The sequence below is a fragment of the Scyliorhinus canicula genome, chromosome 6 (genome assembly GCF_902713615.1).
Source record: "Scyliorhinus canicula chromosome 6, sScyCan1.1, whole genome shotgun sequence".
Taxonomy (NCBI): domain Eukaryota; kingdom Metazoa; phylum Chordata; class Chondrichthyes; order Carcharhiniformes; family Scyliorhinidae; genus Scyliorhinus; species Scyliorhinus canicula.
In genome coordinates, this window is record NC_052151.1 from 200,352,156 (window position 1) to 200,374,571 (window position 22,416).

Below are 22,416 nucleotides of genomic sequence, written 5' to 3' on the forward strand. Positions count from 1 at the left end.
CCTGTCAAGAATCTATCTGCCTCTTCCTCAACAATATTCAGTGCCCCGGACTCCACCAGCCTTAGAGACAGAGAGCTGCCAACTCGTCCAAAGCCTCTGGGAGGAAAATTACATTCTCTTCATTGTTATGGGAGAGGTGTTTTCAGAACCCCAAAATGTATCATGTGAGTCCAACCTTTAATGGATTGTTGCTTTTGAAGCACACGGCTTGTTCCCCAGATGTGGTATGACAATTATGGACACGTGTGTTTTAAAACAAAACAATGTTTATTCCATGAACTCAACTTAACCTTTTTAAAATAAACTTTGGATCTCTTAACACCCCTTACTTCAAAGATAACCCCGAAAATAATACAACACTACCAATCCTGCAAACTGTTCCTTTAAACATCCAAAAGACTTCAACCCTTCAAAAATAGGAGCACAACAGGTTACATTCAATATATTTATAGTCTTTGGATTTGCAGGAATCACCCAGACCAGCTCTTTTCCTTCCTGCAGCTCTCAGCAAAACACACAGACACCCCCAGCTGCTCTCTCAAACTGAAACTAAAAACTTCAAAATGGCCAAGCTGAAGCCCAGCTCCTCCCACACTCTGACATCACTGCATTTCTTAAAGGTACATTGCTTACACATCCATTTCTTAAAGGTACTCTCACATGACATCATCTCTGTTGTAAAAGTATGCCCCATCATTCTGCACCCACCCTCAAAAGGACATGTCTTCTCCACATCCACCTTGTCAATGCTGTTCAGGAGCTCACACACTTCAATCAAGCCAACCCTTACTCCTATAAACACCAGGGGTAACGAGCCTAGTCTGTCCAAACTTTCCTCATAAAACCACGCACTCATTCCAGAAATCAATCCTCCTCCAACCCACCCCCAATACATTTCCACATGTTTCCTTAGGTAAGGAGACCAAAACTGCACACAGAGAACTCCTCCCATTCCATCTCCACCCAGCCTCTGGGCTGCCAGGAAGAACAAGGCCGATTTCCTCATTCTCCCCTCATCTACAGTGTCCCAACCCTGGAACTATTTGGGGAGACCAGCGCACGCAGAATCTGCAGGAATTCAGATCACTCTTCTGGCACGGGGCACTGAATGAGGAGGAGGATGACGGCGTGCACTCCTTATGTCAGGCACAGATGAGGGGGTGACATCACTGCTGAGGGGTGAATCATTGGGGGCGGTCTGAATGGGGAGGAGGGAGGCAGGGCTACAGCTAATGATGTCTGACTCTTCCTTCCCCCAGCTCTGCGAGACAGCCGCATTCAATTGGTGAACTACACATCCAAAGAGCTGACCATCAGCATCAGTAACATGACCATGAAAGACGAAGGGTTCTACACTTGCTCGATTTTCACCATGCCAGTACTGACAGCCACAGCTAGAGTCCATGTACTGGGTAATGAGCTTTACTCTGTATCTAACCCCGTGCTGTACCTGTCCTGGGAGTGTTTGATGGGGACAGTATAGAGGGAGTTTACTCTGTATCTAACCCCGTGCTGTACCTGTCCTGGGAGTGTTTGATGGGGACAGTGTGGAGGGAGGTTTACTCTGTATCTAACCCCGTGCTGTACCTGTCCTGGGAGTGTTTGATGGGGACAGTGTAGAGGGAGATTTACTCTGTATCTAACCCCGTGCTGTACCTGTCCTGGGAGTGTTTGATGGGGACAGTGTAGAGGGAGTTTACTCTGTATCTAACCCCGTGCTGTACCTGTCCTGGGAGTGTTTGATGGGGACAGTGTAGAGGGAGCTTTACTCTGTATCTAACCCCGTGCTGTACCTGTCCTGGGAGTGTTTGATGGGGACAGTGCAGAGGGAGTTTACTCTGTGTCTAACCCCGTGCTGTACATGTCCTGGGAGTGTTTGATGGGGACAGTGTAGAGGGAGTTTACTCTGTATCTAACCCCGTGCTGTACCTGTCCTGGGAGTGTTTGATGGGGACAGTGTAGAGGGAGATTTACTCTGTATCTAACCCTGTGCTGTACCTGTCCTGGGAGTGTTTGATGGGGACAGTGTAGAGGGAGCTTTACTCTGTATCTAACACCGTGCTGTACCTGTTCTGGGGGTGCTTGATGGGGATAGTGTAGAGGAAGCTTTACTCTGTATCTAACCCCGGGCTGTACCTGTCCTGGGAGTGTTTGATGGGGACAGTGTAGAAGGAGCTTTACTCTGTATCTAACTCTGTGCTGTACCTGTCCTGGGAGTGTTTGATGGGGACAGTGTAGAAGGAGCTTTACTCTGTATCTAACCCCGGGCTGTATCTGTCCTGGGAGTGTTTGATGGGGACAGTGCAGAGGGAGCTTTACTCTGTATCTAACTTCGTGCTGTACCTGTCCTGGGAGTGTTTGATGGGGACAGTTAGAGGGAGATTTACTCTGTATCTAACCCCGTGCTGTACCTGTCCTGGGAGTGTTTGATGGTGTCAGTGTTGCACTTTGCTCCAGGTGTCCCAAAGAAGCCTCAGATCACCGGATATGTCGGGCCACTTGTGGAAGGCAGGCCCATTACACTGACTTGTAATACGACTGGCAGTAAACCTACTCCTACTATCCACTGGTTCAAAGGAACGGAGGAGCTGACAGGTGAGTGTCCACTTTAGACAGGGACACACATGGATTGGGGAGAAGGTGGGTCAGTGGGATTGGGGCGAAGGTGGGTCAGTGGGATTGGGGAGAAGGCAGGTCAGTGGGATTGGGGAGAAGGTGGGTCAGTGGGATTGGGGAGAAGGTGGGTCAGTGGGATTGGGGAGGTGGGTCAGTGGGATTGGGGAGAAGGTGGGTCAGTGGGATTGGGGAGAAGGTGGGTCAGTGGGATTGGGGAGAAGGTGGGTCAGTGGGATTGGGGAGAAGGTGGGTCAGTGGGATTGGAGAGAAGGTGGGTCAGTGGGATTGGGGAGAAGATGGGTCAGTGGGATTGGGGAGAAGGTGGGTCAGTGGGATTGGGGAGAAGGTGGGTCAGTGGGATTGGGGAGAAGGTGGGTCAGTGGGATTGGGGAGAAGGTGGGCCGGTGGGATTAGGGAGAAGGTGGGTCGGTGGGATTGAGGAATTGGGAAGAAGGTGGGTCAGTGGGATTGGGGAGAAGGTGGGTCAGTGGGTTGGTGGGATTGGGGAGGAGGTGGGTCAGAGGGATTGGAGAGAAGGTGGGTCAGTGGGATTGGGGAGAAGGTGGGTCAGTGGGATTGGGGAGAAGGTTGGTCAGTGGGATTGAGGAGAAGGTGGGTCAGTGGGATTGGGGAGAAGGTGTGCAAGTGGGATTGGGGAGAAGGTGGGTCAGGGGGATTGGGGAGAAGGTGGGTCAGTGGGATTGGGGAGAAGGTGGGTCAGTGGGATTCGGGAGAAGGTGGGTCAGTGGGATTGGGGAGAAGGTTGGTCAGTGGGATTGAGGAGAAGGTCGATCAGTGGGATTGAGGAGAAGGTGGGTCAGTGGGATTGGGGAGAAGGTGGGTCAGTGGGATTGGGGAGGTGGGTTAGTGGGATTGGGGAGAAGGTGGGTCAGTGGGATTGGGGAGAAGGTTGGTCAGTGGTATTGAGGAGAAGGTGGGTCAGTAGGATTGGGGAGAAGGTGGGTCAGTGGGATTGGGGAGAAGGTGGGTCAGTGGGATTGGGGAGAAGGTGGGCCGGTGGGATTAGGGAGAAGGTGGGTCGGTGGGAGTGAGGAATTGGGAAGAAGGTGGGTCAGTGGGATTGGGGAGAAGGTGGGTCAGTGGAATTGGGGAGAAGGTGGGTCAGTGGGATTGGGGAGAAGGTGGGTCAGTGGGATTGGGGAGAAGGTGGGTCAGTGGGATTGGGGAGAAGGTGGGTCAGTGGGATTGGGGAGAAGGTGGGTCAGTGGGATTGGGGAGAAGGTAGGTCAGTGGGATTGGGGAGAAGGTGGGTCAATGGGATTGGGGAGAAGGTGGGTCAGTGGGATTGGGGAGAAGGTTGGTCAGTGGGATTGAGGAGAAGGTGGGTCCGTGGGATTGGGGAGGAGCTGGGTCAGTGGGATTGTGGAGAAGGTTGGTCAGTGGGATTGGGGAGAAGGTGGGTCAATGGGATTGGGGAGAAGGTGGGTCAGTGGGATTGGGGAGAAGGTTGGTCAGTGGGATTGAGGAGAAGGTGGGTCAGTGGGATTGGGGAGGAGGTGGGTCAGCGGGATTGGGGAGAAGGTAGGTCAGTGGGATTGGGGAGAAGGTGGGTCAATGGGATTGGGGAGAAGGTGGGTCAGTGGGATTGGGGAGAAGGTTGGTCAGTGGGATTGAGGAGAAGGTGGGTCAGTGGGATTGGGGAGGAGCTGGGTCAGTGGGATTGGGGAGAAGGTTGGTCAGTGGGATTGGGGAGAAGGTGGGTCAATGGGATTGGGGAGAAGGTGGGTCAGTGGGATTGGGGAGAAGGTTGGTCAGTGGGATTGAGGAGAAGGTGGGTCAGTGGGATTGGGGAGGAGGTGGGTCAGTGGGATTGTGGAGAAGGTTGGTCAGTGGGATTGGGGAGAAGGTGGATCAGTGGGATTGGGGAGAAGGTGGGTCAGTGGGATTGGGGAGAAGGTGGGTCAGTGGGATTGGGGAGAAGGTGGGTCAGTGGGATTGGGGAGAAGGTGGGTCAGTGGGATTGAGTAGAAGGTGGGTCAGTGGGATTTGGGAGAAGGTGGGTCAGTGGGATTGCGGAGAAGGTGGGTCAGTGGGATTTACGGATCGGGGAGAAGGTGGGTTAGTGGGATTGCGGAGAAGGTGGGTCAGTGGGATTGGGGAGAAGGTGGGTCAGTGGGATTGGGGAGAAGGTGGGTCAGTGGGATTGGGGAGAAGGTGGGTCAGTGGGATTGGGGAGAAGGTGGGTCAGTGGGATTGGGGAGAAGGTGGGTCGGTGGGATTGGGGAGAAGGTGGGTCAGTGACACTGAGGGTTTTTGGCGAATACAGGTCGATCGGATTGGGGAGTGGTGTCAGTGGGATTGGGGAGAAGGTGAGATTGAGAAGTAGGTGGATCATTGGATTTGAGTGATTGGGGAGACTGCGGGACAACAGGATTGAACGATTGGCGATAAACGGGTAAACGGAAGGTGTTTCTTTATTGCTAATCTTTTTCAAACATTCCTCCCACATTTTTTCATTCCTTGTTTTTAACACTCTCCCTGATACGGTTCCCTCATCTCTTGTACAACGCAACATGGTACTTTCTCAATGTCTCAACATCGCATGTCTCCTATTCTGCCTGGCTGACTGTGACTTTCTCTCTCTTCCATTCTATCGCTCTGTCTCTCTGTTGCACTCGCTCAATCTATGTTGCTGAACTGCCTCAGGACATGTGACTCACCGTGAGGACTCCAACGCTCGTACATATGCAGTCACCAGTCAGGTTAACATAACGGTCACAAGAGACGACAATGGCATCGATATTATCTGCAGTGTGGACCATGAGACGCTGGATCCTCATGCTTATAAAACTTCACAGAGGGTGAACGTATACTGTGAGTATGAGAGAGGACCAACTGCCCTTCCACAGAAAGAACATTGAGAATCTCTCCCACTGTACACAACCCAATACAACCCAAACCCATCCTATTCACTCTCACTGTACACAATCCCAATACACCCCAAACCCATCCTATTCACTCTCACTGTACACAATCCCAATACACCCCAAACCCATCCTATTCACTCTCACTGTTCACAATCCCAATACACCCCAAACCCATCCTATTCACTCTCACTGTACACAATCCCAATACACCCCAAACCCATCCTATTCACTCTCACTGTACACAATCCCAATACACCCCAAACCCATCCTATTCATTCCCACTGTACAAAATCCCAATACACCCCAAACCCATCCTATTCACTCTCACTGTACACAATCCCAATACACCCCAAACCCATCCTATTCATTCCCACTGTACACAATCCCAATACACCCCAAACCCATCCTATTCACTCTCACTGTACACAATCCCAATACACCCCAAACCCATCCTATTCACTCTCACTGTACACAATCCCAATACACCCCAAACCCATCCTATTCGCTCTCACTGTACACAATCCCAATACACCCCAAACCCATCCTATTCGTTCTCACTGTACACAATCCCAATACACCCAAAACCCATCCTATTGACTCTCACTGTACACAATCCCAATACACCCCAAACCCATCCTATTCATTCTCACTGTACACAACCCCAATACACCCCAAACCCATCCTATTCATTCTCACTGTACACAATCCCAATACACCCCAAACCCATCCTATTCACTCTCACTGTACACAATCCCAATACACCCCAAACCCATCCTATTCACTCTCACTGTACACAATCCCAATACACCCCAAACCCATCCTATTCATTCCCACTGTTCACACTCCAAATACATCCCAAACCCATCCTATTCACTCTCACTGTACACAATCCCAATACACCCCAAACCCATCCAATTCACGCCCACTGTACACAATCCCAATGGACCCAAACCCCTTCCCATTCACTCCCACTGTACACAATCCCAATGGACCCAAACCCCTTCCCATTCACTCCCACTGTACAATCCCAATGGACCCAAACCCCCTCCCATTCACTCCCACTGTACACAATCCTAATGGATCCAAACTCATTCCCATTCACTCCCACTGTACACAATCCCAATGGACCCAAACCCCTTCCCATTCACTCCCACTGTACACAATCCCAATGGACCCAAACCCCTTCCCATTCACTCCCACTGTACAATCCCAATGGACCCAAACCCCCTCCCATTCACTTCCACTGTACACAATCCCAATGGACCCAAACCCCTTCCCATTCACTCCCACTGTACACAATCCCAATGGACCCAAACCCCTTCCCATTCACTCCCACTGTACACAATCCCAATGGACCCAAACCCTTTCCATTCACTTCTACTGTACACAATCCCATTGGACCCAAATTCCTTCCCATTTATTCCAACTGTTCACTGAGGACTGCACTCAGTGGGCGAGACAGCTGGGTTTTCCACCTAACCTGCACAGTCTGTGGATTGTGGGAGGAAACTGGAGCATCCGGATGATGGAACCATCAATTCACTAGACACGTGCTTTAAGATATGAACAGTGGTTTTAATCTGCTTACTACAGAACCAGGCTGTTACCCGTTGAACTGTCGATGAACTGCAGGCTGGCTCTGGACAAGGGTATTCATACAGTAGTCCAGGGGGAGGAGTCATGGGCGGAGCCAAGGGTGGAGCCCTGTACAAACTCCTGAGCATTCCCAGTGCTACTCCCCCTAGTGGTTGGATAACGCTACTGCGCTTACAATGGTATTGGTAAATACAGTGTGAATTACTAAGTTACATTCACCACATTCAACCCCTGCAAAAAAATCAAGTCCGGCGGGGGTGGTGGTCTACAAAGTAAGTCGGTCCGGTGGTCGAACTGTCTGCTGTGATCTGCGGAGCACCGGGGTTGCAGCCTCTTGCGGTGGCTGGATGGGTGTTGTGTGCTGGGGTACGATGGCGGACTCCAGGGAGGGTTGTGTCCGAGCTTCATACTCTTCTGGTTCAACCGCGGACTGGGGGCGCTGGGGGCTGGCCGGTGCGGGGGCGCGGAACTGGTGGAGCAAGCTCGTGGGTTTGGGAGCGCGAGGGGGAGGCAGCATGGGGTGTAGGATGAGGGGTCCTTCTGTGGGGGTAGAGGGGGCGCTGGATCCGGCGGGTGCCAGATCCCGGAGGGATACTGTGTCTTGACGGCCGTCAGGGAACTCGACGAAGGCGTACTGGGGGTTGGAGTGGAGCAGGTGCACCTTCTCAACAAGGGCGTCGGTTTTGTGTGCCCTGACATGTTTCCTCAGGAGTACCGGGCCCGGTGTCCTCAGCCATGCCGGAAGTGAGACCCCCGTGGTAGTGCCCCTAGAAAAAATGAAGAGCCTCTCGTGAGGGATCTGATTGGTCGCTGTGTATAAGAGGGACCTAATAGCGTGGAGCGCGTCTGGGAGGACTTCCTGCCACTGGGAGACTTGGAGCTTTCTAGACCGGAGGGTCAGTCGGACGGTCTTCCAGACCGTCACGTTCTCCCTTTCCACCTGCCCGTTCCCCCTGGGGTTGTAGCTGGTAGTCCTGCTCGAGGCAATGCCCTTGTCGAGCAGGTACTGACGCAGCTCGTCGCTCATGAAGGACGAACCCCGGTCGCTGTGTATGTAGCTGGGGAAACCAAACAGGGTGAAGATGCTATGCAGGTCCCCAATGACTGTGTGGCAGGTCATGTCGGGGCACGGGATAGCAAATGGAAAGCGGGAGAACTCATCTACGACGTTTAGAAAGTAAACGTTCTTGTTAGTTGAGGGGAGTGGCCCTTTGAAATCAATCGCGAGGCGTTCAAAGGGCCTAAAAGCCTTGACCAGGTGGGCCCTGTCGGGTCGGTAGAAGTGCGGTTTGCACTCTGCACAGATCGGGCAGTCCCTGGTGACCGCTTTTACCTCCTCGTTGGAGAAAGGCAGCTTTCGGGCTCTGATGTAGTGGGCGAGCCAGGTGACCCCCGGGGGCAGAGGTCGTTGTGGATGACTTTCAGTCGGTCAATCTGCACGCTGGCGCATGTCCCGCGGGATAGGGCATCCGGGTCGATACTTAATATCGTAGCTATAGGAGGAGAGTTCGATCCTCCAGCGAAGAATTTTATAATTTTTTATTTTGCCCCTTTGCGAGTTAACATAAAGGCAACCGATCTTTGGTCGGTGATGAGGGTGAACCTCCTACCTGCGAGGTAGTGCCTCCAGTAACGAATAGCCTCCACAATGGCTTGTGCTTCTTTCTCGACCGAGGAGTGTCGGAGTTCTGAAGCGGATAGGGTACAGGAGAAAAATGCAACTGGTCTCCCTGCCTGATTTAAAGTGGCTGATGGAGCTACCTCTGAGGCGTCGCTCTCTACCTGAAATGGGGTGGATTCATCCACCGCCCGCATGGCCGCTTTGGCGATGTCCTCCTTGATGCCGTCGAAGGCCTGGCGCGCCTCAGCTGACAGGGGAAATCGTGTGGCCCTAAAGAATGGGCGGGCTTTGTCCGCATATTGAGGGACCTACTGGGCGTAGTAGGAGAAGAAGCCCAAGCACCGTTTGAGGGCCTTGGGGCAATGGGGGAGGGGGAGCATACGGTCCGGGTCTGGGCCCAGGACTCCGTTTTCCACGATGTAGCCGAAGATGGCCAGTCTGTTTGTGCGGAAAACGCATTTCTCTTTGTTGTAGGTGATGTTTAATTTCTGTGCCGTCTGGAAAAAACGGTGGAGTTTGGCGCCGTGGTCCCGCTGGTCGTAGCCGCAGATGGTGACATTGTCCAAGTACGGAAACGTGGCCCGCAGTCCGTACTGGTCCACCATTCGGTCCATTGCTCGTTAGAACACCGAGACCCCATTAGTGACGCCGAAAGGGACCAGGAGGAAATGGAAGAGGCGGCCATTGGCCTCGAATGCCGTGTAGTAGCGGTCCTCCGGGCGGATTGGGAGCTGGTGGTATGCAGACTTCAGATCCACCGTGGAAAAGAGCCGATACTGGGCGATCTGATTTACCATGTCTGCAATCCTGGGGAGGAGATACGCGTCGAGGAGCGTTAATCTATTTATGGTCTGACAATAGTCGACAACCGTGCGGAATTTTTCCCCGGTCTTAACGACCACCACCTGAGCTCTCCAGGGACGATTGCTGGCCTCTATAACCCCCTCACTGAGCAGCCTTCGGACCTCTGATCTGATAAATACCCTATCCTGCAGGCTGTATCGTCTGCTACGAGTGGCTATGGGTTTACAGTCCTTTGTGAGATTGGCGAAGAGAGGAGGGGGAGGGAGATTCGCAGCGTAGCGAGGCTGCAGATAGTGAGTGGGGGCAGGAGCCCGCTGAAGCTGAGGGTGAGGCTCTTAAGGTTACATTGAAAATCTAGACCTAATAAGAGTGGCGCGCAGAGGTCGGGCAAAACGTAGAGTAGAAATTTTGAGTAGCTAGCGCCTCGGATTGTGAGTGTCGCGGCGGTGCGCCCCGGATCTGGACCGAGTGGGAGCCTGGAGCGAGCGCGATAGTTTGCCGCACGGGGAAAATGGAGAGCGAACAGCATCTTACCAGGTCTGGATGTATGAAGCTCTCTGTGCTCCCGGAGTCGAAGAGGCATGGCGTGTTGTACCCGTTGATATGGACCTCTGCCATCGAATTTCGCAGATGCTTCGGGCGTGATTGGTCCAGGGTGACCGCGCTGAGTTGCGGGTAGTCGGCGGCTCGATCAGCTGTGCTGGAGTGGCCCCGTGACGAGCGCCCGGGGAGGTCGGACTCTTCAGATGAGTTGTCCGAGCGTTGAGATGCAGGTCGGGCACGTGGATCGCACGTGGCGGGAGGGGGCGAGGTCGGGGCACAGGCCGCAGCGTTTCGGGCCCCGCGGGCCTGGGGAGCGATTAATTCGTGCCACTGGGGAGTTGGAAGCTGGGGCCCTTTTAGCGAGGCACACTCTCGCGTAGTGGCCTTTCCACCCGCAGCTGCTGCAGGTCGCGTTGTGGGCCGGGCACTGCTGCCGCGGGTGCTGGTTCTGGCCGCAGAAATGGCAGGCTGGAGCAGCATAGTGGCTGGCTGGAGCAGCATAGTGGCTGGCTGGGGCAGCATAGTGGCTGGCTGGGGCAGCATAGTGGCTGGCTGGAGCAGCATAGTGGCTGGTTGGGGCAGCATGGTGGCTGGCTGGAGCAGCATAGTGGCTGGGGCAGCATGGTGGCTGGCTGGGGCAGCATGGTGGCTGGCTGGGGCAGCATAGTGGCTGGGGCAGCATGGTGGCTGGCTGGGGCAGCATGGTGGCTGGCTGGAGCAGCATAGTGGCTGGGGCAGCATAGTGGCTGGCTGGAGCAGCATAGTGGCTGGCTGGAGCAGCATGGTGGCTGGGGCAGCATGGTGGCTGGCTGGGGCAGCATAGTGGCTGGAGCAGCATAGTGGCTGGAGCAGCATGGTGGCTGGGGCAGCATAGTGGCTGGCTAGAGCAGCATAGTGGCTGGCTGGGGCAGCATGGTGGCTGGCTAGAGCAGCATAGTGGCTGGCTGGGGCAGCATAGTGGCTGGGGCAGCATGGTGGCTGGGGCAGCATAGTGGCTGGCTGGAGCAGCATAGTGGCTGGCTGGGGCAGCATGGTGGCTGGCTGGGGCAGCATAGTGGCTGGGGCAGCATGGTGGCTGGGGCAGCATAGTGGCTGGCTGGAGCAGCATAGTGGCTGGCTGGAGCAGCATAGTGGCTGGCTGGGGCAGCATGGTGGCTGGCTGGGGCAGCATAGTGGCTGGAGCAGCATAGTGGCTGGGGCAGCATAGTGGCTGGGGCAGCATGGTGGCTGGCTGGGGCAGCATAGTGGCTGGCTGGAGCAGCATGGTGGCTGGGGCAGCATAGTGGCTGGCTAGAGCAGCATAGTGGCTGGCTGGGGCAGCATGGTGGCTGGAGCAGCATAGTGGCTGGGGCAGCATAGTGGCTGGCTGGAGCAGCATAGTGGCTGGCTGGGGCAGCATGGTGGCTGGAGCAGCATAGTGGCAGGCTGGGGCAGCATAGTGGCTGGCTGGAGCAGCATAGTGGCTGGCTGGGGCAGCATAGTGGCTGGCTGGGGCAGCATGGTGGCTGGAGCAGCATAGTGGCTGGAGCAGCATAGTGGCTGGCTGGGGCAGCATGGTGGCTGGCTGGGGCAGCATAGTGGCTGGAGCAGCATAGTGGCTGGCTGGGGCAGCATAGTGGCTGGGGCAGCATAGTGGCTGGAGCAGCATAGTGGCTGGCTGGGGCAGCATAGTGGCTGGGGCAGCATAGTGGCTGGCTGGAGCAGCATAGTGGCTGGCTGGGGTAGCATAGTGGCTGGAGCAGCATGGTGGCTGGCTGGGGCAGCATAGTGGCTGGAGCAGCATAGTGGCTGGCTAGAGCAGCATAGTGGCTGGCTGGGGCAGCATGGTGGCTGGAGCAGCATAGTGGCTGGAGCAGCATAGTGACTGGCTGGAGCAGCATGGTGGCTGGCTGGGGCAGCATAGTGGCTGGGGCAGCATAGTGGCTGGCTGGAGCAGCATGGTGGCTGGCTGGGGCAGCATGGTGGCTGGCTGGGGCAGCATAGTGGCTGGCTGGAGCAGCATAGTGGCTGGCTGGGGCAGCATGGTGGCTGGCTGGAGCAGCATAGTGGCTGGGGCAGCATAGTGGCTGGCTGGAGCAGCATAGTGGCTGGCTGGAGCAGCATAGTGGCTGGCTGGGGCAGCATAGTGGCTGGCTGGGGCAGCATGGTGGCTGGAGCAGCATAGTGGCTGGCTGGGGCAGCATAGTGGCTGGCTGGGGCAGCATGGTGGCTGGAGCTGCATAGTGGCTGGAGCAGCATAGTGGCTGGCTGGGGCAGCATGGTGGCTGGCTGGGGCAGCATAGTGGCTGGCTGGGGCAGCATAGTGGCTGGGGCAGCATGGTGGCTGGGGCAGCATAGTGGCTGGCTGGAGCAGCATAGTGGCTGGCTGGGGCAGCATGGTGGCTGGCTGGGGCAGCATAGTGGCTGGGGCAGCATGGTGGCTGGCTGGGGCAGCATAGTGGCTGGCTGGAGCAGCATGGTGGCTGGGGCAGCATAGTGGCTGGCTAGAGCAGCATAGTGGCTGGCTGGGGCAGCATGGTGGCTGGAGCAGCATAGTGGCAGGCTGGGGCAGCATAGTGGCTGGCTGGAGCAGCATAGTGGCTGGCTGGGGCAGCATAGTGGCTGGCTGGGGCAGCATGGTGGCTGGAGCAGCATAGTGGCTGGAGCAGCATAGTGGCTGGCTGGAGCAGCATGGTGGCTGGCTGGGGCAGCATAGTGGCTGGCTGGGGCAGCATGGTGGCTGGCTGGGGCAGCATAGTGGCTGGAGCAGCATAGTGGCTGGCTGGGGCAGCATAGTGGCTGGCTGGGGCAGCATAGTGGCTGGAGCAGCATAGTGGCTGGCTGGGGCAGCATAGTGGCTGGGGCAGCCTAGTGGATGGCTGGAGCAGCATAGTGGCTGGCTGGGGCAGCATAGTGGCTGGAGCAGCATAGTGGCTGGCTAGAGCAGCATAGTGGCTGGCTGGGGCAGCATGGTGGCTGGAGCAGCATAGTGGCTGGCTGGGGCAGCATAGTGGCTGGCTGGGGCAGCATGGTGGCTGGAGCAGCATAGTGGCTGGAGCAGCATAGTGGCTGGCTGGAGCAGCATGGTGGCTGGCTGGGGCAGCATAGTGGCTGGGGCAGCATAGTGGCTGGCTGGAGCAGCATGGTGGCTGGCTGGGGCAGCATGGTGGCTGGCTGGGGCAGCATAGTGGCTGGCTGGAGCAGCATAGTGGCTGGCTGGGGCAGCATGGTGGTTGGCTGGAGCAGCATAGTGGCTGGGGCAGCATAGTGGCTGGCTGGAGCAGCATAGTGGCTGGCTGGAGCAGCATAGTGGCTGGCTGGGGCAGCATAGTGGCTGGCTGGGGCAGCATGGTGGCTGGAGCAGCATAGTGGCTGGCTGGGGCAGCATGGTGGCTGGAGCTGCATAGTGGCTGGAGCAGCATAGTGGCTGGCTGGGGCAGCATGGTGGCTGGCTGGGGCAGCATAGTGGCTGGAGCAGCATAGTGGCTGGCTGGGGCAGCATAGTGGCTGGGGCAGCATAGTGGCTGGAGCAGCATAGTGGCTGGCTGGGGCAGCATGGTGGCTGGCTGGGGCAGCATAGTGGCTGGAGCAGCATAGTGGCTGGCTAGAGCAGCATAGTGGCTGGCTGGGGCAGCATGGTGGCTGGAGCAGCATAGTGGCTGGCTGGGGCAGCATAGTGGCTGGAGCAGCATAGTGGCTGGAGCAGCATGGTGGCTGGAGCAGCATAGTGGCTGGAGCAGCATAGTGGCTGGAGCAGCATAGTGGCAGGCTGGAGCAGCATGGTGGCTGGCTGGGGCAGCATAGTGGCTGGGGCAGCATAGTGGCTGGCTGGAGCAGCATGGTGGCTGGCTGGGGCAGCATGGTGGCTGGCTGGGGCAGCATAGTGGCTGGCTAGAGCAGCATAGTGGCTGGCTGGGGCAGCATGGTGGCTGGCTGGAGCAGCATAGTGGCTGGCTGGGGCAGCATAGTGGCTGGCTGGGGCAGCATGGTGGCTGGAGCAGCATAGTGGCTGGAGCAGCATAGTGGCTGGCTGGGGCAGCATGGTGGCTGGCTGGGGCAGCATAGTGGCTGGAGCAGCATAGTGGCTGGCTGGGGTAGCATAGTGGCTGGGGCAGCATAGTGGCTGGAGCAGCATAGTGGCTGGCTGGGGCAGCATGGTGGCTGGCTGGGGCAGCATAGTGGCTGGCTGGAGCAGCATGGTGGCTGGCTGGAGCAGCATAGTGGCTGGAGCAGCATAGTGGCTGGGGCAGCATGGTGGCTGGCTGGAGCAGCATAGTGGCTGGCCTGGAGCAGCATGGTGGCTGGCTGGGGCAGCATAGTGGCTGGCCTGGAGCAGCATGGTGGCTGGCTGGGGCAGCATAGTGGCTGGAGCAGCATAGTGGCTGGGGCAGCATGGTGGCTGGCTGGGGCAGCATAGTGGCTGGGGCAGCATGGTGGCTGGCTGGGGCAGCATGGTGGCTGCGGCAGCATGGTGGCTGGCTGGAGCAGCATAGTGGCTGGCTGGAGCAGCATAGTGGCTGGAGCAGCATGGTGGCTGGCTGGGGCAGCATAGTGGCTGGCTGGAGCAGCATGGTGGCTGGCTGGAGCAGCATAGTGGCTGGCTGGGGCAGCATAGTGGCTGGAGCAGCATAGTGGCTGGCTGGAGCAGCATGGTGGCTGGCTGGGGCAGCATAGTGGCTGGAGCAGCATAGTGGCTGGGGCAGCATGGTGGCTGGCTGGGGCAGCATAGTGGCTGGCTGGAGCAGCATGGTGGCTGGCTGGGGCAGCATAGTGGCTGGCTGGAGCAGCATGGTGGCTGGCTGGAGCAGCATAGTGGCTGGCTGGGGCAGCATAGTGGCTGGCTGGGGCAGCATAGTGGCTGGGGCAGCATAGTGGCTGGCTGGGGCAGCATAGTGGCTGGGGCAGCATAGTGGCTGGCTGGAGCAGCATAGTGGCTGGCTGGGGCAGCATAGTGGCTGGCTGGGGCAGCATAGTGGCTGGGGCAGCATAGTGGCTGGCTGGAGCAGCATAGTGGCTGGAGCAGCATGGTGGCTGGCTGGGGCAGCATAGTGGCTGGGGCAGCATAGTGGCTGGCTGGAGCAGCATAGTGGCTGGCTGGGGCAGCATGGTGGCTGGCTAGAGCAGCATAGTGGCTGGCTGGGGCAGCATAGTGGCTGGCTGGGGCAGCATGGTGGCTGGAGCAGCATAGTGGCTGGCCTGGAGCAGCATGGTGGCTGGCTGGGGCAGCATAGTGGCTGGAGCAGCATAGTGGCTGGAGCAGCATAGTGGCTGGCTGGAGCAGCATAGAGGCTGGCTGGGGCAGCATAGTGGCTGGGGCAGCATGGTGGCTGGCTGGGGCAGCATGGTGGCTGGAGCAGCATAGTGGCTGGCTGGGGCAGCATGATGGCTGGCTGGGGCAGCATAGTGGCTGGCTGGAGCAGCATAGTGGCTGGCTGGAGCAGCATAGTGGCTGGCTGGGGCAGCATGGTGGCTGGCTGGAGCAGCATGGTGGCTGGCTGGGGCAGCATAGTGGCTGGAGCAGCATAGTGGCTGGGGCAGCATAGTGGCTGGCTGGAGCAGCATAGTGGCTGGGGCAGCATAATGGCTGGCTGGAGCAGCATGGTGGCTGGCTGGAGCAGCATAGTGGCTGGCTGGGGCAGCATAGTGGCTGGCTGGAGCAGCATAGTGGCTGGCTGGAGCAGCATAGTGGCTGGCTGGAGCAGCATGGTGGCTGGCTGGGGCAGCATGGTGGCTGGCTGGAGCAGCATAGTGGCTGGCTGGGGCAGCATAGTGGCTGGCTGGGGCAGCATAGTGGCTGGAGCAGCATAGTGGCTGGCTGGAGCAGCATAGTGGCTGGCTGGAGCAGCATAGTGGCAGGCTGGGGCAGCATAGTGGCTGGCTGGGGCAGCATAGTGGCTGGCTGGGGCAGCATAGTGGCTGGAGCAGCATAGTGGCTGGCTGGAGCAGCATAGTGGCTGGCTGGAGCAGCATAGTGGCTGGCTGGGGCAGCATAGTGGCTGGCTGGAGCAGCGTTGTGGCTGGCTGGAGCAGCATAGTGGCAGGCTGGGGCAGCATAGTGGCTGGCTGGGGCAGCATAGTGGCTGGCTGGGGCAGCATAGTGGCTGGGGCAGCATGGTGGCTGGCTGGAGCAGCATAGTGGCTGGCTGGAGCAGCATAGTGGCAGGCTGGGGCAGCATAGTGGCTGGGGCAGCATAGTGGCTGGAGCAGCATAGTGGCTGGCTGGGGCAGCATAGTGGCTGGCTGGGGCAGCATAGTGGCTGGCTGGACATCATAGTGGCTTCCTGGGGCAGCATGGTGGCTGGGGCAGCATAGTGGCTGGCTGGAGCAGCATAGTGGCTGGCTGGGGCAGCATGGTGGCTGGCTGGGGCAGCATAGTGGCTGGCTGGACATCATAGTGGCTTCCTGGGGCAGCATAGTGGCTGGAGCAGCATAGTGGCTGGCTGGAGCAGCATGGTGGCTGGCTGGGGCAGCATGGTGGCTGGCTGGGGCAGCATAGTGGCTGGCTGGACAGCATAGTGGCTTCCTGGGGCAGCATAGTGGCTGGCTGGAGCAGCATAGTGGCTGGAGCAGCATAGTGGCTTCCTGGGGCAGCATAGTGGCTGGGGCAGCATAGTGGCTGGGGCAGCATGGTGGCTGGCTGGGGCAGCATAGTGGCTGGCTGGAGCAGCATAGTGGCTGGCTGGAGCAGCATAATGGCTGGCTGGAGCAGCATAGTGGCTGGCTGGAGCAGCATGGTGGCTGGCTGGGGCAGCATAGTGGCTGGAGCAGCATAGTGGCTTCCTGGGGCAGCATAGTGGCTGGAGCAGCATGGTGGCTGGCTGGAGCAGCATAGTGGCTGGCTGGAGCAGCATAGTGGCTGGCTGGGGCAGCATAGAGGCTGGCTGGAGCACCATAGTGGCTGGGGCAGCATAGTGGCTGGCTGGAGCAGCATAGTGGCTGGCTGGAGCAGCATAGTGGCTGGAGCAGCATAGTGGCTGGGGCAGCATAATGGCTGGCTGGGGCAGCATGGTGGCTGGCTGGAGCAGCATAGTGGCTGGAGCAGCATAGTGGCTGGCTGGGGCAGCATGGTGGCTGTTCGGCCGCGTGGCACAGGCCTGGGGGAGTCGCTGGTCGGGAGCCCATGATTGGGTTGCGGGGTCCGCGGGGAACGAGTTAAGGCTGCGGAAGGAGATCTCCATCGTGGTAGCAGCTTCCACAGTTGTTTCTAAGTCCTGGGCCCCCTTTTCCAGCAGTCATTGGCGCACATAGTTAGACCTGAGGCCCGTTACAAAAACATCGCGTACCGCAAGTTCCCTGTGTTCAGCCGCAGTAACCGCTTGGTAATTACAGTCGTTGGACAAATTATTGAGTTCCCTTAAAAATTCGGCGAGTGATTCTGTAGGCCACTGGCGGCGAGTCGTGAACACATGGCGTGCGTAAACTTTGTTAATGGGCCTTACATATATCTTATCGAGTATCGCTAGCGCTGCAGTATATGAACCGGCCGAGTTTAGTTGCGTAGAGATTCTGTGGCTCACCCTCGGGTGCAGTAGACTTAACTTCTGATCCTCTGTAGTTTCGGTTGTGCTCGCTTCTGCCAGGTAGGCCTTGAAGCACCGCAGCCAGTCGGAGAAGATTTCTTTGGCCTCTGCATCCTGTGGGTCGAGGTCCAGGCTTGAGGGCTGATTCCATGATCGATCCTGACTGTTCTTAAGTAGATTAAATTGATGGAACCATCAATTCGCTAGACAAGTGCTTTAAGATGTGAACAGTGGTTTTAATCTACTTACTACAGAACCAGCCTGTTACGCGTTCAACTCTCGATGAACTGCAGGCTGGCTCTGGACAAGAGTATTTATACAGTAGTCCAGGGGGTGGAGTCGTGGGCGGAGCCAAGGGTGGAGCCCTGTACAAACTCCTGAGCATTCCCAGAGCTACTCCCCCTAGTGGTTCGATAACGCTACTGCGCTTACAATGGTATTGGTAAATACAGTGTGAATTACAAAGTTACATTCACCACACTGAGGAAACCCACGCAGAAGAGGGGAAAACGTGCAAATTCGAGATTGAAAATCACCCAAGGTCACTATGAGTCAGCAGTGCTAACCATTGTGCAACCGTGGCGCCTAACTTCCTTCACATATGTCTGCACCTATCCTGCAAGTGTTTGATGGGGACAGTGTAGAGGGAGCTTTACTCTGTATCTAACCACGTGCTGTACCTGTCCTGGGAGTGTTTGATGGGGACAGTGTAGAGGGAGCTTTACTCTGTATCTAACCCCGTGCTGTACCTGGCCTGGGAGTGTTTGATGGGGACAGTGTGGAGGGAGCTTTACTCTGTATCTAACCCTGTGCTGTACGTGTCCTGGGAGTATTTGATGGGGACAGTGTAGAGGGAGCTTTACTCTGTATCTAACCACGTGCTGTACCTGTCCTGGGAGTGTTTGATGGGGACAGTGTAGAGAGAGCTTTACTCTGTATCTAACCCCATGCTGTATCTGTCCTGGGAGTGTTTGATGGGGACAGTGTAGAGAGAGCTTTACTCTGTATCTAACCCCATGCTGTATCTGTCCTGGGAGTGTTTGATGGGAACTGTGTAGAGGGAGCTTTACTCTGTATCTCACCCCGTGCTGTCCCTGTCCTGGGAGTTTTTGATGGGGACAGTGTAGAGGGAGCTTTACTCTGTATCTAACCCCGTGCTGTACCTGTCCTGGGAATGTTTGATGGGGACAGTGTAGAGGGAGCTTTACTCTGTATCTAACCCCGTGCTGTACCTGCCCTGGGAGTGTTTGATGGGGACAGTGTAGAGGGAGCTTTACTCTGTATCTAACCCCGTGCTGTACCTGTCCTGGGAGTGTTTGATGGTGACAGTGTAAAGGGAGCTTTACTCTGTTTGCTTTTCCATCCCAACAAATCAACATACTCCATAGTGTATTGGCTGGATGTTATTTTAATACACGCTGTCGGTGGTATTCGACTAAGTGAGGCGTGGCACACGACAAGAACTTCTACCACCGCCCAAACCCAGCCAGTACGCAGTCACTCTGTTAGACCCCTGCATACATTGATGTGGGTGAGAGTGGCTTCCAGCCAGTACAGGCCAAACCAATCTTGCTGCTCAGCATGAAAGAGCCAATGGAACCAGTCGGTGCCAGAAACATTCCAGGCCCTTGGAACTGTGGTGCTTCCCATCTCATTGACATCATGCTCTGTACCCACCAACCATAACAACCCTTTGTCTGAATGTACAACCCACCTCTGCCCTGCTCTCATCACCAGATACCCCCTCCGTCGAGATTCGGGCATCCAAAGCGGTCCCAGAAGAAGGTGAGGAGTTTACCCTCAGATGCATCGGCAGAGGAAATCCAGAGTAAGTACTTCACTGGAGAAAGAGCTTTACTCTGTATCTAAACCCGTGTTGTACCTGCCCTGGAGTGTTTGATGGGGACAGTGTAGAGGGAGCTTTACTCTGTATCTAACCCCGTGCTGTCGCTGTCCTGGGAGTGTTTGATTGGTGTGGTGATCGTAGATTGACTCGATACAAAACAACTGAGCAAACACCAGAGGGAGAGCTATAAATACACCGGGACAGGATGTACAATTTTCTTTAACGATGTACAGAAAATACGTAAAGAGAAAAAGGGGGATGTGGTGATCACAAGTTAACTAGATGCAATACAACTGAGCAAACACTAGAGGGGGCACGGGAGAGCTATATAAATAGACGGGGACAGGAAGTGAGGACACACTTCACAGAGGGCAGAACTTGGAGCAGGACACACACACACGCCAGCTAGGAGCACTGAAGGTAGCCGTAGGTAACAGCTCTGAAGAGAGAACGAACTCACAATAAAGCATCTTCTCCACATTTGAGACTACGAGCTTTATTAAGACACGAGTAACAACACAATTGGGACAGTGTAGAGGGAGCTTTACTCTGTATCTAACCCCGTACTGTACCTGTCCTGGGAGTGTTTGATGGGGACAGTGTAGAGGGAGCTTTACTCTGTATCTAACCCCGTGCTGTACCTGTCCTGGGAGTGTTTGATGGGGACAGTGTAGAGGGAGCTTTACTCTGTATCTAACCCTGTGCTGTACCTGTCCTGGGAGTGTTTGATGGGGACAGTGTAGAGGGAGCTTTACTCTGTTTCTAACCCCGTGCTATACCTGTTCTGGGAGTGTTTGATGGGGACAGTGTAGCGGGAGCTTTACTCTGTATCTAACCCCGTGCTGTACCTGTCCTTGGAGTGTTTGATGGGGACAGTGTAGAGGGAGCTTTACTCTGTATCTAACCCCGTGCTGTACCTGTCCTGGGAGTGTTTGATGGGGGCAGTGCAGAGGGAGCTTTACTCTGTATCTAACCCCGTGCTGTACCTGTCCTGGGAGTGTTTGATGGGGACAGTGTAGAGGGAGCTTTACTCTGTATCTAACCCGTGTTGTACCTGTCCTGGGAGTGATTGATGGGGACAGTGTAGAGGGAGCTTTACTCTGTATCTAACCCCGTGCTGTACCTGCCCTGGGAGTGTTTGATGGGGACAGTGTGGAGGGAGCTTTACTCTGTATCTAACCCCGTGCTGTACCTGTCCTGGGAGTGTTTGATGGGGACAGTGTGGAGGGAGCTTTACTCTGTATCTAACCCCGTGCTGTACCTGTCCTGGGAGTGTTTGATGGGGCAGTGCTGAGGATTAATTGCTGTCTAACTCATGTGATGTGGGCAGTGCCACGAGAGGTCCCTTTCCGATAATTCCCTGCTTTCCTGTTTTCCAGACCGAGCGTGTTCTCCTGGATGAAGTTCAATGGGGAGCTGTCAGATCGAGCAATTCCCAGGAGTGACAATCTGACATTTAGCTACCTGAATAAGAGCGATGATGGGATGTATCGATGCGCTGCGGTCAACTTCATTGGGACCGGATACAAGAATTACTCACTCACTGTGCATGGTGAGACCTCAGGCGTGGTGGATGGAGCAGGTGGACAGGCCCAGGCAGTGACCAGTGCTCTGGAGTGTGGAGGAGGGAGCAGATAGAGAGGCTCAGGCAGTGACCAGTGCTCTGGAGTGTGGAGGATGGAGCAGATAGAGAGGCCCAGGCAGTGCCCAGTGCTCTGGAGTGTGGAGGATGGAGCAGATAGGGAGGCCCAGGCAGTGCCCAGTGCTCTGGAGTGTAGAGGAAGGAGCAGGTGGACTGGCCCAGGCAGTGACCAGTGGTCTGGAGTGTGGAGGAGGGAGCAGGTGGACTGGCCCAGGCAGTGACCAGTGGTCTGGAGTGTGGAGGATGGAGCAGATAGGGAGGCCCAGGCAGTGCCCAGTGCTCTGGAGTGCGGAGGATGGAGCAGATAGAGAGGCCCAGGCAGTGACCAGTGCTCTGGAGTGTGGAGGAGGGAGCAGATAGAGAGGCCCAGGCAGTGCCCAGTGGTCTGCAGTGTGGAGGAGGGAGCAGGTGGACAGGCCCAGGCAGTGACCCAGTGGTCTGGAGTGCGGAGGATGGAGCAGATAGAGAGGCCCAGGCAGTGCCCAGTGCTCTGGAGTGTGGAGGAGGGAGCAGATAGAGAGGCCCAGGCAGTGACCAGTGTTCTGGAGTGTGGAGGATGGAGCAGGTGGACAGGCCCAGGCAGTGACCCAGTGGTCTGGAGTGTGGAGGAGGGAGCAGATAGGGAGGCCCAGGCAGTGACCAGTGTTCTGGAGTGTGGAGGATGGAGCAGGTGGACAGGCCCAGGCAGTGACCAGGTTATCCTTCCTTTGGCATTTGGTTTTGTGATGTGAGACTCTTCGTTTGGGGAGGGGGTTTAGGCAATCCCACAGATTTCAGGGAATGGTCCCATATTTTGTGTGGGTTTTGATTGGCGATTCCTTCTTCTATTTACTTCACTTAGAACATAGAACATAGAACACTACAGCGCAGTACGGGCCCTTCGGCCCTCGATGTTGCGCCGACCTGTGAAACCATCTGAAGCCTATCTGACCTACACTATTCCATTTTCATCCATATGTCTATCCATTGACCACTTAAATGCCCTTAAAGTTGGCGAGTCTACTACTGTTGCAGGCAGGGCGTTCCACACCCCTACTACTCTCTGAGTAAAGAAACTGCCTCTGACATCTGTCCTATATCTCTCACCCCTCAATTTAAAGCTATGTCCCCTCATGTTGGTCATCACCATCCGAGGAAAAAGACTCTCACTGTCCACCCTATCTAACCCTCTGACTATCTTATATGTCTCTATTAAGTCACCTCTCAGCCTTCTCCTCTCTAACGAAAACAACCTCAATTCCCTGAGCCTTTCCTCGTAAGACCTTCCCTCCATACCAGGCAACATCCTAGTAAATCTCCTCTGAACCCTTTCCAAAGCTTCCACATCCTTCCTATAATGTGGTGACCAGAACTGCACGCAG

General features: G+C 56.2%; 1 protein-coding gene across 1 annotated transcript; it reads left to right on the plus strand.

Moving 5' to 3' along the window:
• The first annotated feature begins 1,249 nt into the window (after window positions 1-1,249).
• LOC119967786 (cell adhesion molecule 3-like) lies at window positions 1,250-21,066 on the plus strand. Its single transcript, XM_038800782.1, has 5 exons — window positions 1,250-1,412; window positions 2,458-2,595; window positions 5,284-5,451; window positions 19,305-19,395; window positions 20,793-21,066. The coding sequence occupies exons 1-5, from the start codon at window positions 1,328-1,330 to the stop codon at window positions 21,049-21,051; spliced, it is 741 nt and encodes a 246-aa protein (XP_038656710.1). The 5' UTR covers window positions 1,250-1,327; the 3' UTR covers window positions 21,052-21,066.
• Window positions 21,067-22,416: the final 1,350 nt, after the last annotated feature.

Bases quoted from the DNA above. Each gene is read 5' to 3' on its own strand.
- LOC119967786 (XM_038800782.1), top strand. From the start codon at position 1,328: ATGACCATGAAAGACGAAGGGTTCTACACTTGCTCGATTTTCACCATG. The intron at 2,596-5,283 runs GTGAGTGTCCAC...GAACTGCCTCAG, and splicing joins AGGAACGGAGGAGCTGACAG to GACATGTGACTCACCGTGAG. The intron at 19,396-20,792 runs GTAAGTACTTCA...CCTGTTTTCCAG, and splicing joins ATCGGCAGAGGAAATCCAGA to ACCGAGCGTGTTCTCCTGGA.